This window comes from Hetaerina americana, unplaced genomic scaffold, assembly GCF_022747635.1.
Source record: "Hetaerina americana unplaced genomic scaffold, ioHetAmer1.1.p SCAF_90, whole genome shotgun sequence".
In the NCBI taxonomy this organism is placed as follows: Eukaryota; Metazoa; Arthropoda; class Insecta; order Odonata; family Calopterygidae; genus Hetaerina; species Hetaerina americana.
In genome coordinates this window covers 1,189,543-1,208,423 of record NW_027287539.1, presented here as the reverse complement: position 1 = coordinate 1,208,423, position 18,881 = coordinate 1,189,543, and the positions used below count along the sequence as shown (strand labels likewise).

General features: G+C 36.3%; 1 protein-coding gene across 1 annotated transcript; it reads left to right on the top strand.

Annotated features, from left to right (window-relative positions):
• The first annotated feature begins 334 nt into the window (after nucleotides 1–334).
• Nucleotides 335–15,743, top strand: LOC139699789 (carboxylic ester hydrolase-like). The gene is made up of 11 exons (XM_071598226.1): nucleotides 335–574; nucleotides 7,028–7,192; nucleotides 8,358–8,502; nucleotides 8,615–8,800; nucleotides 10,199–10,383; nucleotides 12,125–12,299; nucleotides 13,024–13,116; nucleotides 13,237–13,340; nucleotides 14,237–14,381; nucleotides 15,352–15,472; nucleotides 15,578–15,743. The coding sequence occupies exons 1-11, from the start codon at nucleotides 335–337 to the stop codon at nucleotides 15,741–15,743; spliced, it is 1,725 nt and encodes a 574-aa protein (XP_071454327.1).
• The last annotated feature ends 3,138 nt before the right edge of the window (nucleotides 15,744–18,881 follow it).

Below are 18,881 nucleotides of genomic sequence, written 5' to 3'. Positions count from 1 at the left end.
AAGGGAGGAGGGGGCACGCACAATAAATTCTAGACCGTGCATTGCCCCTACCGCCGCTAGCTACGCATGCTCTGCTTCCGCCAATTGCAAGGGGCATTCAATGCAATAAAACTTTCAGATTCAGAACTCGTATCATCCACTTTGAAGGTATTAGGGGCATCAGTAACAGATTTCAAGGTGTTCCTAAGGTTGAGGGCATAGAAAATCGTTATCATCATAACATTTCCTATATAATAATATTTCTCAACGCTACAATGATATCAATGCTAAAAACCGAGATATGGATCTGCTCGTGAAGCAATCTTGGGAACTTATCATGATACAATATATAGAGATGCAAGAGGCTCCCACCAGAAGATCCTTCAAGATGTTCCTGAGCGCAGTGTGCATCTGCCAGCTGCTCGCCTTTTGGCTGGCCACGACGACTGCCCAAGGTGATACTCCCGTTGTCTCTATTGCTGGATTGGGAGATGTTAAAGGGATCACGTCGAAATCCTACCGGTCCGGCATCGCCATCAATTCCTTCTGGAGTATACCATATGGCAAAGCTCCAACCGGGGATCAACGTTTCAAGGTACTCATTCAATCCTCGGGTTCCACTGATTCATTCCCTAGTCCTCGGGAAGACTTACTGAGTAACCAAGAAATATCAATGTAACTGTCGTATTCACTGAGTGTGGCACGAATCCGGCCAAATTCCGCTAAACTCGGATTTTAATGAGCATACCGTGTTTTAATTTATGCCAGCAATGCACCCGTCAAACCACAGTTAGCTTTTGGGTGGTCGAGTTGTGCATTTGTGCGCATTTTTTATCACATGAAAAAAGTCGTTATTAAAAAAATCGTTCTAAAAAATTCGTTTTCGCAAGCCTTCAAATTGAATATAACGTTAAAATGGATTTTAACTTTTTTGTAAAACTAAAAAAATAATTATTCCTCATTTATTCAAGATTTTTGAATTCAACATAATTTATGCATCACTCTCAATGTGGACTATGACGTGAGAATTCCTCCGAGAAATACCATAATTCTACCGATAACTTCCTCTTTTCTGACTCTAGCCATGACGAGGAGATAGAGAGAACCCATTAAGTTTCTTTACCAATGAGGCCTTGTTCCTGTTCTTTGTGTTCACTATTCCACTCTCCATCACCCTCTTTCCCACTGCTAATCGGCACGCAGGAAGAATGAGTACGAAATCTCCCTCTCAGTTGAAAATAAAATCAATGTAACCTTATTATTTCTATTAGTGTTAATATAGAAATTCCCCACATTTTAATGTTTAACTCACCCATATTTTATTTGGTGACAATAATACAATTTCAAAGTGACAGCAATTCATCATTGAAGGGATGAAATGGTATCTTAAAGTATAGTTCACCGGAGTACGTGGCTTTCATGGCTAAATGTTCGAATGGATGATGATGCATGGGTGGATGACGATGAATGCTTAAGAGCTTCAAATCACCCGGAGGACTGCATTCAAGAATCGAAATATGGATTATCGTAAATTTAACTTACATTTTTCAAGAATGGCCAACTGAGGAAAACTAAATGATCAAGTGTTTCTAAATTGTGCATTTGTCTCTATATGATTATTATATTATATCAAAGTTTGCTCTCTATAATGAAAAATATGGCTGTTATTATTCTAGCGAAACACATTTTACAAAATTGAGATAAATAAATTTTTATTTCATCACATGGGAAACTTGGGTCGTGTAATATTGTAAGTTTAAACCATGGAAGTACAGGGATTTGCAACTCTAATCATAATACGCTCAGGCATTTATTTCTACCCGACAAGAATCGTATCATTTTAAGTCCACATAAATGTCTCTTATTTAGTATATTGAAAATCTGAGATGGTAGAAAATGTTTCCGATATTTGTTTACCTGTTAATTATGAAGATTCCTTCCTTTTATGATAGCTTGGTCTTAACCATCAGCCTCTGTCGTCAACTTCAAATCAAGATGGCAAACAAGGATAGGGTTAAAAATAAAAGTGAAAAAAAATATGATCTCATTTCATGTTAAATTTTGTGAGTTTTATTCATAAATTATAGCACTATGTTAGCAATAACATGCCATTTATTGAATTTATGTTCCACTTTATGCACTCATATACGATAGTAAATGTGTTTACTACTTCCCCTTATCGTTTCTCTTTATACTTTTCCTGCAAATTTTGGATTCTGGGCCAGTTTTTTAATGTTGCCTTTTCGTTGGGGAAGTGTTGGACCTCATCTTCCACCCCATTGTTGGTGGTTACTGGGGACAAAACCTTAGCGTTCCGCTTTGCACTTGAGATCAAACAGCAATTAAGAAGGTGACCGCATTCCTCCTTGCCCAAGTTGAGAAAATACAGAAAAACAGTCCGCCGGCAAAATAATGGCAACTTTGTTGTGGAATCGAAACTGGGCGTTGTCGTAGACTTAACATCTCCTGGGGTGACAATAAACCCTGGCAGGTATTGTGAGACATTTAAGCTACTCACACGAGTGATTCAGAAACGGAGAGGAAAAATGTTGAGCAAGTGTATGAGCCTTCTCCACAATATGATGAAGAATATTCTATTAAATCTATATCAATGGTCAACTGTATATTACTTACAGTATCAATTTTGGGACTATGCTAAAATTTCTTTCTCTCTATTTTAATTACAAAAGAAAGTTTTCTAATAGAAGTATTTCTTGCAAAACAATATAGTATCAAGGCCAGAATTTGTTAATCTACAAATGCTGCCCCTTCCATGTGTACACATAATGTTATTTATCTTGTAAATAAGAAAAATATTAGTGATTTTTCATTATATTGTGATTACCACCATTATTTTACTCTAGTAGCCATGGCATATATTATGAATACATAAGAAAAATATCTTGAAATTTAATATATATCCAATAGATATATAAAATAATATTGGATATAATGGGAAGAGTCCACCTCAGCCGTACTCTTATAAATGGGCAAAGGATGGGTGAGGGAAATTTGGAGAAGATACAAGCAGTAAATCGATAAAATTATAAAATTAAATAATTAACTGAAAATAAGACCAACAATAAATATAGTAAAAAACTGAAAATAATTGAAATATTTAAATACCGCAACCGGTTAGAACAATGAAATGGAGGACTGCAAATAAATCACGCACTATCTAGCTTGGATATAGAATTATTTTACTCTAGTAGCCATGGCATATATTATGAATACATAAGAAAAATATCTTGAAATTTAATATATATCCAATAGATATATAAAATAATATTGGATATAATGGGAAGAGTCCACCCCAGCCGTACTCTTATAAATGGGCAAAGGATGGGTGAGGGAAATTGGAGAAGATACAAGCAGTAAATCGATAAAATTATAAAATTAAATAATTAACTGAAAATAAGACCAACAATAAATATAGTAAAAAACTGAAAATAATTGAAATATTTAAATACCGCAACCGGTTAGAACAATGAAATGGAGGACTGCAAATAAATCACGTACTATCTAGCTTGGATATACTATAGAGCATTGATCCATGCTAGTCTTAAGCACTCAAACGCATGTAGTAAAATTTAGAATAATACAAAAATTTTTGAATACTAAAAAAGTGAAAATTAATCACGCATTCTCTAGCTTGGATGTACTATGCAGCAGTGATCTTTGCTAGTCGCATACACTCCAACTCTATCAGGGCTTACGAGAGGTTTCCCTCTGCGTCAGGGGCCCACCAATCACACGTAGTGAAATAAAATTAAGAAATATAATAAACAAAAAATGATCACGCACTCTCTAGGTCGGATGTACAAAATACGAGGGTCATCCGGAAAGTAGTACCCGTTCGTGCCGCATGAAGTGCTGACGACGCGAGTAGCCGCTGGACGAGGTCAGATAGCTTCAGTGGCTTGTCTGCCTTCTCTGAGCCAAGTTGCGTGACGCTAGCATTGCCTGTGTTGTTTCTGTGATTGTTTACAATGTTTAAAAAAATTGAGAACGCCGCCAGTTGTGAAGTGAGGGCAGTGATTAAATTCCTCAATGCAAGAAACGTTCGCCCATGTGATATTCATCGCCAATTAAAGGAGGTGTATGGAGACAATGTAATGGACGAGTCGTCTGTTCGGCGGTGGTGTCGCAACTTCAACATGGGGAGGGGGAACACACACGACGATGAGCGTTCGGAGAGACCGTCTGTCATTACAGACCAACTGGTGAGCTCAGTTGACGAATTCGTGAGGAACGATCGGCGCGTCACAATTGATGACATCTGTGAGCATTTTCCCAATGTTTCTCGAACAATTGTTCATGAAATTGTTAAACACCATCTGCATTATGCAAAAATTTGTGCAAGATGGGTCCCTCGCGTATCTCAATGAGCTGGCGGCGAAGGACTATGCAGCAGGAATACAGAAACTTGTCACACGTTATGACAAATGCCTTAATTTGCTTGGAGATTATGTTGAGAAGTAGTTTAAAGTATCCTCTTTCAAATAAAATTTTTTATGTTTGTTAATATTTACTTTTGTGTCTTTATTTCACGAACGGGTACTACTTTCCGGATGACCCTCGTAGCATTGATCCTTGCTAGTCACAAGCACTCACCTTCAATCAGGGCTTACGAGAGGTTTCCCTCTATGGCAGTGGCCCGCCAATCACTCACTTGCTTAGGTATACGAAGATGCCTTAACCCTAGCAAAACTAGCCTTTTTGAATTTTATGTTATCTCTTTGCAATTAAATATTATTACTATAGCATACGTGAAAAGGAGAAGAACCAAAAATTAAAAAATATGATTGCCACTAAACTACTATGGTAAGAGGGAACATACATGCATGATGTTCCCTCTTACCTTGCAAAATTTGCAGTGAAACAAAACATAACAAACTGTAGTTGGGTTTGAACAACTAATCCAGATATCTCCTCTCCTCTTAGAGAGTTCCAGTACCTCACAAAAATGTATTGCAATACCTTTATTTACCCTAAAACACTTTAAAAGTCAATATCCTCCAAATAATCTTCATGTAAGGGGAACACTCTCGTTATATTCTAATGTAGTGCTCCATTTCTACTTGAGAAAAAACAGACTGGGATTGGGGTAGCAACAGGTTATAAGAGATGACTCATTTTCTGACCCCTTTCGATGGCAACATGTGGCTTCTGGGAGGTTGGTTTTATCACTTTGAGCTGCCCAAATCAAAAGAATGCCATGTGGAATTGTTCCCCAAGCAAGCCCAGTTCTGAGTCACTCAAACTGAGTAATTGCCAGAGTTGGTGTGAGTCTTGCTTAATGCACACCGATATCCTTTGCTGTCATTCTGCTTCTTGTGTCAGCACGAGTTGATCATCTTCTGATACAGTCCTGCAACAAGCATGCACTGTTGAACCAATCACATTACAAGAGCTCAAGTGTTTAATGTATGCACCAAACACTTTGAAGTGAGGATGTAGGTTCAGTGACAGAAAGGCAAACTGGTGCTTCAGGTGCGAAGAATCAGAATGCCCCCAGCACTTCACATGGTAGTTCTGTATCCATTTCCTCAATTTGGTGCATTTGAAAGGGTGTTAGTATGCTTGTTTCAGGGCTATTCAAAGAGAGATTGGATGCACATTCACAAGGGACGAAGGGTGGAAAGCACCCTGCCATGAAGGAATCGGAGTTCATCCAGGAATGATAATTCATTTTCATTTTTTGAGGTACCGACTCAATCCTGATTCTAGGCCAAGAATCTAAAAGGAAATAATTGGAAAATGCAATCAACCAATGACTACCCATCTCCCATCTGTCAGTAGCTATTATGCCAGATCAGTCAACTTCCACCAACACCTTGTGTTTTGTATGCTCACCTTTGACATGATTATGGCATCGGCATGACAAATTTTCTGCCCTATACCCCTGGAGATATTGAGTCTATCATGAAGATTGATGAGAGAATGATTAAGAATTATTCCATCCCCACGTTAAGGCAGCTGTGGACAACCACAGCGTAAGATGTATCCTTTTCCTTGGTCATCACGTACATTCCATTCTTTTGATTGAGTTTCAACTCCATTTAGATTGGAGGTGGATGTAAACAAGATGTAAGGAAGAGATGAAGATGGCTGAAATATCAATATCAGCTGTGCAAATGGAGGCAGACTTACCGAGCATAGTCAATAAAGCTAAGCTCATTATGGAGTTAAACGTTCATTCACAGACAGGGTCGCATGCATCCCAGCTTGTAGAGTGAGGGTGAATGCAGCAGGCATACAGAATGTCATCCTTCTTGGGAAATTTCATCTGCACTGAGTGTGCGGGTACAAGAGCATGGTACGAGCAGTGGACATGGCTACTGTGAAGTGCCACCCCCCTTCTGAATCTTGACCCATTAAGGCAGGAATATCTGCCTGAGACTTGGAGGAGGAATTCTACAAATGTAGACAATAATAATAATAAATATTTTTGGTGTCATGACTGATAATAATTCATACAATGTCAAAAGAGCATGGCATCTCAAGGAACATTCTAAGAGGCATAATAAAATGGAAATACAAAATACAACTACATTCTAGGGACAATACTCGTATGCCTTAAAATATCATAAGTTATCCAAAACCTGGGTCCACAATAACATGGTGAACATTAGACATTTTAATACACAGTATGTACTACCTTTAAAGCTAAATTATGAATCATTTATATAAAGGGTTTTGATGATGGTTTTCAAATGCCTGGTATTTTTATATGAAAATGTTGAATATAATCCCAATTATTAATTTTTTTACTATAAATGTACATTTGTCTTGTGGCCTTGCATAGATATTAGGGCTAATGTACCTTATTACACAATACAAATAATAAATAGTATTTATTATTCAATGAAAATTTGATTTATGGGCTAACTATAATTTTTCCCTAACTATATTTTTTCCTATTTACATTCAAAAGGTAAACTAATATGTATGGTGCTATCAAATTTGCTACAACAAAGATTGCTTCAAAGCACTTCACTTAATAGGAATTCCTATGCCTCTGCCTTCATAAATCTCTTTTTGATAGGTAGCAGAGCCTGCCTCTGGGTGGGAAGGAATTCTTGATTGCAGTAAGAGTGGCCCAGTCTGCCCACAACCAGTTACCTTCAAGTCTCCCTTTACACCAAACTGGGAGGGAGACAGTACCCAGAGTTCTGAAGATTGCTTGCGACTTGATGTGCACACAAGACAGGTAAACTCATTGATATTAAATTATAATAACTTCATTTTTATCTTCTTAATCTATGCATTATTTTAGTTTTTAACATAGAATTAGATATGCATATGTGCAAGCTACAACTAGAAATTGAAAATGACAGCTTAGATGTAGTCACCATTAAAAGTTCAAAAGAAAAATGATTACTTCTAGTATACATGAAATATGCATGATTGAGTGATTAGAGGAACTAGGATAGGATATTCTCTGACCACAAGAAGAGCAAGAAAAACTGAAACTTAATAGAGGCACAGAATACTTGATTCAACATTTGCCACAGAAGGAACAATTATTGAGAAATAGATAACTTCACAAACAGATTTATATACACACTTAGACCAGTCACAATTACATAAAAAAACATTGTTAAGCACCCAAAATATTATAATTGGAAACCCTTTTCACATTATGTCATTCAATTAACAAACACTGAAAAATCACCTGAACTCAAATAATTAAAGTTGGCATTCCAACACCCTCTACTAAATGTTCTGTTGGTATCTGGAAGGGATATTATAAGTGTAATAATGTATGGAGGAAACTACTGAATTCACCCAGGTTTTGCCCCAGCGGTGGGAATTAGTGTCCTTTGCCACTCTGTGTACTCACTTTTTTGCATACACACTCTTCTCCCTTAATTCTTCCTCCCCAAATTGTCTACATGCCATTATGATGCCAATTAATTTCATAGTTTTTACTCAGGCAATGAAGCAACCTATAAGTAGATTGTAATTTACAACGAGAATCTCAATTAGTTACACCTAATTTTAATAAGGTACAAAAATTCTTTCAGCTCACTTTCATTAAGTCCCATGGCATATATCATTCACACAATCTGAATATGGGAGTCAGTTACCTTTCTTTTTCCACTTGGGGTCTCCCAGGAAGATTTGGGATACAGAAAATGAAACTACTTGGATTTTGAAGATAATTCACCAGTATTTGAATCAATATCTCAAGACAGTAGCCCAATACTATTGTTACTTTTGCATTTTAAAGGGTATTTCTTGCAAAATTAAATATTAATTGCTGAGAATGGATGATTCCTGATGTTGGCATGTCTATGTTCATTGATTTTGCATGCTCTAGTCAGAAAATGTCTTATAGGAACTCAGAATTGACTTTGCTTTCCATTTCACAGACGGAATCTGGGAGATTATTACCAGTGTTTGTGTTCTTGCATGGAGGGGCATTTGCAATTGGTGGCTCACATGCTATCAAGCCACAAATCCTCCTGGATCATGAATTGATTCTTGTAGTACCTCAATATAGATTAGGACCACTTGGTAAGTACCTAAAACATGTATCTCTTGGCTCTCTCAATGTTTCATTAGTCAGTGTGCTATTATAATATTGTGCTGTTATGTCGTATCTACCCTCTTGTTTTACCCTCTGTAGGCTTCCTAAACCTCAACACAGCAGACATACCTGGAAATGCTGCATTGTATGATCAGAATTTGGCTTTAAAGTGGGTGCAGGAACACATTCAAGATTTTGGAGGTGACCCTTCCAAAGTGACCTTGGGAGGTCACAGCACCGGAGCTGCCATGGCATCACACCACATGCTCAGTTCCTACTCCTCTGGTATGTGTGCAAGTGAAATGCTGCCCTAAAGAGAAAAGCTGTTATTATGAGCATAAAAAGTGATTTGAATATACATCCATATCATGCATTTTTTTAAGCATATCAGAGTCAATGAGAATGTATGCATTCCTAAAAATGCTAGCTTTTGATCTTTGGTATTTTATACAAAGGAGAGTGGAAATAGAATTAAGGACAAGAGTAAGATGTGGAATTATGAAATATAAAGCCCAAATTTGTTTGAAATTGGTCTTTATCTTAAAATAAACTGTTTCACTGCTATCAGCTGTGGAGGGAAAAAGTCATAATGATGATCAGATTAAATGGATGAGTTCATCTTGAAGGGGTTAAAGAGATGGGGTAGAGAATTTCTATTGTAGTTCAGTCATGATGGACATAGGAAGATGGAAAGGTCATGCAAAATGAGTAGGGAAACAAGAAATAATAGGAGAGGAGAGAATGGGATTGAAAAAGAGTGAACAGGAGATTGGAAAAAGATAATGTAGATGGGGTGAATCAGGGCCTGAGACAAAAGATTTATCATTAAACAACAAATTACACATTTAATTCTCTATGATAAATTCCATTTAATTTGATACATTCTAGTTTGTACACTCAGAACTATTACATACATCTTCACAAGGATTCAACAAATTCTCAAGCTTCTTATTTCATTAATTGACTAAAGAAATGTGTTTCAAAATTGCAAAATGAAATGTGTCAAAGAACTAAAAATATGATACAGAACTGAAATAACTTATTTCATTGCATTTTTGAAGAATTTTTAAATATTTAGCGGGAAAATCATTCACATTGCCATATTTGTACAGCCGAATCTTGTTTAACCCACATAATTCATTCCAGAATCTTAGTTACAATATGAAACACTTTAAGAGAAACAATTTTTCCATAGATAATAATACTATACAATAAAGAATTCCATGACAGAAAAAATGCTTCAAAATTTTATGCATACAGTTCATTGAAAGAAAATCATACATGCATGGCTTAGGTTCATGAAACATCTTCAGCTTTTCTTCTATAGTGGAATCATATAACAGGGAATTAAAATTCAATTTGCAAAAAACAAATTATACCTACTCTTGTGGACTTCATACCTCATTGGGGGCTTGTGGAATTTCTGAATGAAAACATATGGGGATTTTTCAAATTGCTACTTGCATTTTCACAAAATAGTGGAGTGAGATGGTCTTTCATTGGCTTGTGGCCAGGCAATCTCCTCTGCTTCTATCTACATTCACCCTGACATCTTTTTTTTCAGAAAAAAGCTAAAATTTGGAGCATAAAAAGTATATTCCATCAACTGCTAATCCATTGCTCTCTGGAAGTCAACTTAAAATTACAATTTGGAATAAAACTTAAATTATTTGTGCTATTCAGGTCTCTTCCATCGTGTAATAACCCATGGAGGCTCTGGAACAGCTCATTGGGGAACCATGTCAGATCCTCTGACATCTGCCCGAAAATTTGCCAAAGCCTTGAATTGTACTGCAGATTCATCAAATATTGAGTTAACTTCATGCATAATGGGAAAAAGCACCAATGAACTGATGGATGCATATTTGGTAAGTGTTAATCACAAAAAATTACATATTTAATGTGATCATACATAATGGCATAGGATAACTGATTGAAGCACTTTTCCACCTGATAAAATTTTTTATTTTACGACCAGGTGTAGATGTATTACATCATCATCAGGTGATGATGATGTAATACATCAAAACCCGTTCGTAAAATAAAAAAAATTATCAAGTGGAAAAGTGCTTCAATCAGTTATTCATTATGTTCGACTTCCACCACATCACGCCTGAAGCTACTTAATTTACTCAATTTATTCATTAAGTGCTTCAATCAGTTATTCATTATGTTCGACTTCCACCACATCATGCCTGAAGCTACTCAATTTATGGCATAGGATGTGCAATTAAATATCAGGTAACTGGAAGTGCCAACCACTACCACAAATGTTGGCATTTACAAACAAGACCTTGGGGGACTCTGGGGTGGCACCTAAGAGAGAGGTGGCTAACACCTCATGAGCAGAAAATTGCCATGAATTGTGGACACTGTTTTTAGATCATCAAAACAGATGCTGTATGAACCTAATCACTGGGGGCATGGTCACTGGAGGGAAGTTCTCAAGCAGCTCTGGAGGGCAGTGAGCATCTTTCCAAGTGGGAAAACAAATGGGAAACCCATTTCCCAATAGAGCATCAAAGAGAATTGATTCTCAAATACATATATGTCCCCCTCATATACTGTGATGAGGAGTACTTCAAAAGAAAAATGGAGCGATGACAAAGTGGAGTATGCACACTTTAAAATATTTTGGATGCATTTCATATGCTCATATCCTCAAAAAGTGCCATGAAAAAAGGCCAAAAAATAAGGAAAGCTCCTGTTGGATACTACGAGGAAACCAAAAGGTATAGATTAATTGATCCATTTAACCTTAGAAATCTGGTCAGATCTAGTTATGTAGTTTTCTTGAAGGATCAATTTAAATGAGCTCAATTGATAATGTGAGTAGAAATGCACTAGATAAGATTCTCTCCCTTGACAACTCATCAATTAATATGACGGCCACAACAACCTGCATAAATTGATGACAGGAAGCTCTTGGAACTGGATGCTCACTAACCTTTGAGCTGATGCTGATACCCAGCTGTTTGAGAAACAGTAAAAGCAAGCAAGCAGCTTGATTGAAGGCAGATCACGTAGTCATGCAGTCTGTGGATCTGGAAAATATTCTCTCTTCGGATCCAAATGAAGATAAGGAGCAGTCACTGTAGCCTGACACACTCCTGCAGTCAGACTCCAAGTATCCAAAGATGGATACTAGGGCTCTCTCATGAATATCCTGATTATGTATTGTATCATGCTATACTTGATGAAGGTAAGCCATTGACTGAGGAGGAGGCACTAATAGGAACACATTTTGCTCAGAAAAAGCCAACCATGGATGCTGAGTTTGAGTCTCTGCAAAGAAATGGTCCTGCTAGTCCAGAAAAATAAACAAAAACAGTTAACTCTAAATGAGTGTCCCAAATGATGAGTAGGAGTACTGATGGGCTAATTGACCAGTGCAAAGCATCTGTTTTAAGAGTAGGACTTTAAAGATCTTCATTTAACAATTTGGTTTTCATTGAAAGAAAATCTCTTTGCCAGTAGTAAGGTGTTCAATACAAGTTTCTCATTGCCCTTGCAGTGCCTGCATTATGCCTAGAACATTTTTCAACTTTTCATGCTGTGAGATTTGGTTATTTGGGCATTTAGTAATTTCCACCAACTTTTTTCTTACAGGGTGAAGATGGACTCCTTCTGTCACCATCTTTACAAAATGTCACAAGTGGTTCATTGCCAGATGAAATGATCTTTATCAAAGAGGACACTTTTGATGTACTTACATCTCATAGGTATACACCAGTTCCTCTCCTTGCTGGCTCAAACAAGCATGAAGGGCTGCTCTATCTTGAATGTGAGTACACAACTAAATTGCTTTCATCTGCATAAAACTAAATTAAACTCTCTCATTACTCATTTAATGATATATTTTTCTTCAAAACGAGTGAGTATAGCTAAATTTCAATATATGATGACAAGTCATTACAATCTCATGCATAGGAGAGAAACACATTTGAAATTTAATAGCACCTACTTCCTTTCATTACAAATTTGGATGAATATATGTTTTTTAAAAGCCAATGGTGGGATTTCGTAGTCCATGGTTGGGTCCAGCTGGTCCACCAAAGTTTTTAATCCCTGGTAAACAAAATTGCCTGGTTTACCAAAATTTTTCTTGAATCATTTTAGGGGATACGTACACTCACTTAAAAAAAGGTTATAACTTCAGAAGAAAAAACTTCAAAGTCCTAAGTTTAATATTGATTTGAAAATGGTGGTTCACAATGCTCTGAGGGAGGGAGGCAGAAATAAACTCTGGGATGTAAAGGAACCCTTGTAAGCTGCTCTTGCCTTGTGAAAAGGACGAAAGGTCAAGAAGAGCCTATAATATATGAAGGAGTGGATTAATACTTCCTATGTTACAAGGGGTGGTGGAAGGAGGGGTGGAGGGCTCCACGGAAAGAATTTATATCTATGTCTCTATGTTATGCAATAATAGGTGCATGATGATAGATTATTATTAGGTAGGTTCTTCCTCTTCAAGTTGAGAAATCAGACAAAAATTACCTTTTTTTCAGATTTTTACAACAGTTGGCTGGTCCCTAACAACTATACAAATGATAAGGAGTATTTGACACATTACTTGGTTACTCACATTGCAGATGTATATGGTAATGTTCTAACATTTGGATGTGGATCATAGTTTTAAGTCTTTTTGGACTAAAACTTTATTTCTTGCTAGTATTCCATAAACCACTAATTATATCTTTATAAATGCCTGCCATTTATAGAGGTACCTGATAGTTCCGGTGTTCTCGCTGATGCACTGACAAAGAGATACATTGGTAAGGACACCCTTGGAGATTTTGAAGCAATGTTTGATGGACTAGTTGATGTAAGTGTTTTTAGTTTTATAATATATTACATTCAGCTGCTATACCATCTTATGGATAGGCACAAAATTAGGATCATCATGATTAATTCACAGTTTTCTAACAGCAGATGCACATTCAGATCATAATTTAGTACTAATGAAGTTTAATACAAGATTCAAGATGATAAATATGGATGGTGGTTGAGGAAATAAACGGACAAGATACACTTAAACACAAATGGTGGAATCCCATCTGGTCCCCTTTGATGTAATGCACTGCCCTTAGGAGAAAATATGATAGTAAAAAATCATAAAAACCAGTTTATATTTTAAGTTGCAATTTATATATATTATCCATATGCCCAAACTCAAGTATAAATTTCTTTGTGCATATAAAATACAACAATCATCATATCTCTGCTCCTCAACTGCCTGGAGCATGGGACATGTCAAAAGTTGAAAGTGTAAATAATGAGATAAGATTACATTCAAATTCTTGGGAGTGGAAAAAATGTCATAAATAAATGAAGTTATAAATATTTCAGGGGCATAAAAGTGAGAACTCAATTTGTTTTTATACTTTAAGGCTTCAATCAAATGATTTTAAAACATAAGAACCTAAAGATATGAAATAGTTTTCTGTAAGGATACATTTAACTTTAGTGTTTTTAACAGTTTAAATATAGATAGTAAATCCCACTAACAATACGATAATGTAACAATACTGTAACAATACTATATTTTGGCAACCATAGTCTTACGATAAAAATTGTTTTAACACAGTAACATGGTATATTCCTGCCTGTGCAGAATGCCCTGGCTAAAAAGGCATTTGATTGACATTTACAAATTAAACACTAATATTAATGAATAAAAATAATTCTACAGGATTTTAGATGCATGGCAATCTTTTACAGTTGTGTGGAGCTTCTTTCGTGAAAGGCAATGTATACAGATTGGTTCAGTTCAATTCAGCAAACAGCAGTAGCTATTTATATTCCTTCAACTACTTCGGAAAGGATCATCTAGTTCATCATGCTCATTCCACACCTTCAAAATCTGGTAAGACCATTTATATAACTAAATTTAATGCTACCTGGTCAATAAGAATAGATATTTAAAGCCAATTACTTATAATTTCAGGCATCTCATTCCCAGAAAATATTAACCATTATGTCAGAAAAAAATAATTATATTAGTCGGCATTAAGTTTCACAGTAAATGTATGGTTAACCAATGAATAATTAGTGGGTAAAATGTGTTAAGATATTATTTATATATATACTGTAGCCTCCCAATGGAGGATATATGAAATCATTATTTTACTTGTTAATAGCAGGTTTAGGGATTTTGTACTACATTATCATCTTTTTAAGGGTGACACTTCTTCCTCTGAATTAAAAAAAAACACCAATGTATCTTTCCCCTAAAATATTTTATTCGGTGGAACTAGTTTCGACACATCAGCATCATCCTCAGCTCTCAAGGTACTCTGGGTACCTGTAGCTCCACCCAAGCTATGTGATTTTTTGGGTACCAGATCTTTCTGGGAAACCATAATCGGCACAGGGAAAGGAATTGCCCTCCCTACCTTGATGTGTGAATTGCACACGCCGTCGGGCTTAGTATTGGGTGAACTCCACCATCACCTACCAAACTGACCTTCAGGTTGATTACTGTGTTTATGGTATTTTATTTTATTATTCCTACTCCATAACCTTTAATACTTCCAAAATAACAAAACATAATTTAGAATTTTTTATTATTTTGGGAGAAATGATGGTAACAGAGAGAGAATACCCTCCATTTTTGCTGCATGTGAGAAAAAAAGAGTCTGGAGAGAAAACTGCAGTGAAAGGCCTAAGAGCTCTGCATATTGTTATGGGTACTCAGTAAATATATTTACCAGAAGGAATGTTAACTTATATGCTCCCCTAATTGTAGGATATGTAAAATTTTAATTTGCCCACAATTCCATGATGCCTCCTATTAGAATGTTATTTATTATTATTTTTATCTTCACTTCTAACAGGTGTTCTCCATGGGGACGAACTGCTATATTTATTTCCCCAAGATGGAATCATGTTTGATGAAGACCAGGGAAAAGTGTCCGAAATTATGGCCTCATTATGGGCAAATTTCATAATTCATGGGTAAGTAATACCTCAATGTACATGAAAACAGCTCAAATTAGCAAACATGTTATTATTGCCCAGTGTTTGCCTGTATAATATGAGTTCATACTTCTCATTTCGCAGCACTCCTACTTCAGAGCAGGCTGTAGTACCCAAATTATTACCATTCAACAAAGACCAAGACAACTTTTTAATCATTGACCAGAATGCAACTGCCATCCTTGCCTACAACTATCGACCACAGTATACCATTGCAAGAGATGATGGGTTGCAAGAAAGGTTACAGTAAATTTATGGCAATAACTAGTCAAACAACTTTTCAGTGTCCATTTAGTACATGTTCTACCATACAATATAGTTTTAAAATGTATTAAATATATCTTGATAACTGAAGATGTTTTATTAGTTACTTGTAACTATTAAACATTAATTTAAAAAATATAATTTAAAAACAAATTATAAGATGATCATCCAACACTTCATTCCACCAACGGAATAAGTGAAGTTAGTTTAAAATTTAAGTATATAACCTTTCCCGCAGTTTCTGAATTATTATATCCTATTGACTAGTTTCAGGCATAATGTGGTGGAATTCAAACCTAATGAACAGATAGTAACAATTTTCCACTAGATAAGTTTAATTTTGCAACTGAGTTTTGCTGTATTAAAATTCACCTAGATTATGTAATACATCGAAACCAGGTCATACAATTGAACTAATCTAGTGGAAAAGTTTTACTATCAGTTGTTTATTATTACACCCTACTTCTTCATTCAATGGTGCTGCATAACCACATTCAAATGTCCAGTGGGTGCCCAATGGATTGGATATATCCATCTTACAATTGGATAACATAGGTTCAGCAAATATCCAATCCATGAGTTTATATGCAACAGATATATACATTGTATATCCATGATTATCCATCAATATCCATGTATTACCGTATTTTCCCAACGATAACGCGCGCGTTATCTATACAAATATGTGCAGATATGGATAAAATGATGGTGCGCATTATGTAATGAAAATTGAAAAAAATTCACTCACATTGACATTTTTACACACATCCGATATAGACGTATCTTTACACGCATTATATATATATATATATGAATATACAAATGCGCGGCATCTGTACACGCTCAAGATAACTACGAAGTTCTGGGTGCATGTTATCCATGGGAAAATACAGTAATTATAATTAGGTATATAGTTTTCAGTAGATTTTGGTTAACAACTTAACTAAACACTCCTTAATTTCTTAGCCTTGCCTAACAAGGTGAAGCCTTAAACCGAAATCTACAATATTTGGATTTTCATCTCAACATACTCCCTTCCCCCTTCTTTCCATCCAACATCCTAACGTTATTCCTATCCCTTCCTCACTTGCTTAGTACAGAAAAGTAATAAGTGGAAGAAGTGTATTTTCAGATGCAGTGTGGGGATTTGAGGTTCATAGGAAAGGGATAAATGGGTCTGCTGTGCAGGAAGGTTAAAGTACTATGAAGAAGGAAAAATTCATGCACACTAATCAAGATAAGTCAGGAAATTAAGGACAGACCAAGAAGGATTCAAAAGAGACGTGGGGAATTCACAGAGGATATATATGGTAAGGAATTGGGCTGGTATGTTCAGACTTAAACAGGGCATTAGATACCCAATAAGGCTCCAGGGGTGGATATCATTCCCACAAAACCGCTTACGGTTTAACAAAAATGTGGGCGCAAGAGTTTTTATGGACTAATCCACAACATTTATGAGGGAGAAATTGGGCTGAGGACTGACTACCTCAAATTTCTTAGTTCCCATCACAGAAAAGGGGAAGGCAGCAACATGTGGATATATTGTGGAAGCCTTGCCTCTCCTGCTGCTGGGTCCCATAGCTGTCTGGACCATTTCTATACTCTTGCTCATCATTTCTTAGGATTAATAGTTGAGAAAGTTTTTCGTTGACTTCATCAATAACGTTTTTGATGTGACAGCATCACCAGTAAGATAGATAACTAGTTATCAGCCTGTAGGTTGGTTTGATAGATGAGGATAGAGCTCAATAGTAGTACTAGGCCCAATAGTATACAAAATCCACAGATGAGGGTGGGGAACTGGTTTATTTCCATGTGACACCAGTGGTTTCCTTAGAATAACCAGTATACGTAAATGGCACAGCTTGAGTGAAGCTGAGGGTGCTGAGGCAACCTCAGGAGTCCAACCCAGGCCCTCCTCTCTCAGCTGTCCAATGCTACACTCACTGGACTACCATGTCACTACAGTGCATATGGCCACAACCATTTCTCAAATAAAGACATGAAGTTATCCTAGTCAGGCTGAATGGGAAAAGACATTTTTCTCAAATGAATGGTGCAAGTCCACAGTTCTCGGTGAAGTTTTGTGGCTATTGCGTCACTCTTCCATATGCCACTGCATCATTATTAGTTTTGATTGTCAGCATAGTTTACTTTCTAGGTTAAAAAAATAACTAAAACGTTTAGGGCAGCAGCACAACAAAAAGCACCCACCTCATATGCAAAATGCATAATTTAGCGGATCCACTAAATGCGTGGATGCCCCATTTACATTTCAGTTGCATTTACGTGGCACTCAAAATTTGGACACCCACAAACTATTCGAGTGGATGAAGTGTATATCCACCAAGTTATTTGCCAAACTGATTGCAATTCTTTGGCACCCTCTGGTCGATGTCTACATTATGCTTGGTTCTTCTGCCACCTAAGTGAACACATGGCCAGATGGCGCATACATGATGGTTTTGCAAAATGTGCAACACATGACAATCATATCCTTAATGGTTAAAATTTTTTCAAAACAGAGATCTGCAATGCCCAGAACCGTTCAAAATTATGATTCCCTTTTTCTTCAGTACATGCACTTTGACAGCTTCACGAGTATACCGACAGTCCAAGATCATTGCCTAATAATGCTCTGAAAAATAGCAAAGTAGGCTCTCAATAGTAAAGTACTCTCATGTAATCAACCAACAACTGCAAATTTTAGTCTCCTAAGAAAGCACAAACCCTAATAAAGATTTTTGCCGACAATTAATTCAGACAAATTCCATGTTAATTTACCATCAATATCAACAATTATTTTAATAAAACAATTCAAATTCACAAGCCAAATTAGGTACCACATACTTGGTATGGCTTAAAAGTCATCTTCTGGCAATTTAAAGTGAATGTGCTCATCAAATAGAATTCATTTTCCCAGCATTCGTTTGAGTCCTTCACGTGAATGACACAGAGAGTGAATTACTATAGATAAAAGTCAATTTTAACAGCTGTTCAAGAAATTAATACAATGGGAGGTGATGAGGTAAGTCCACCTACCCTTGCCACACATTTGGGGCAAAGAACATTATCTTGGGGAACAGAATTGGAATGGTAGTGCCAGTTGATACCATGACAT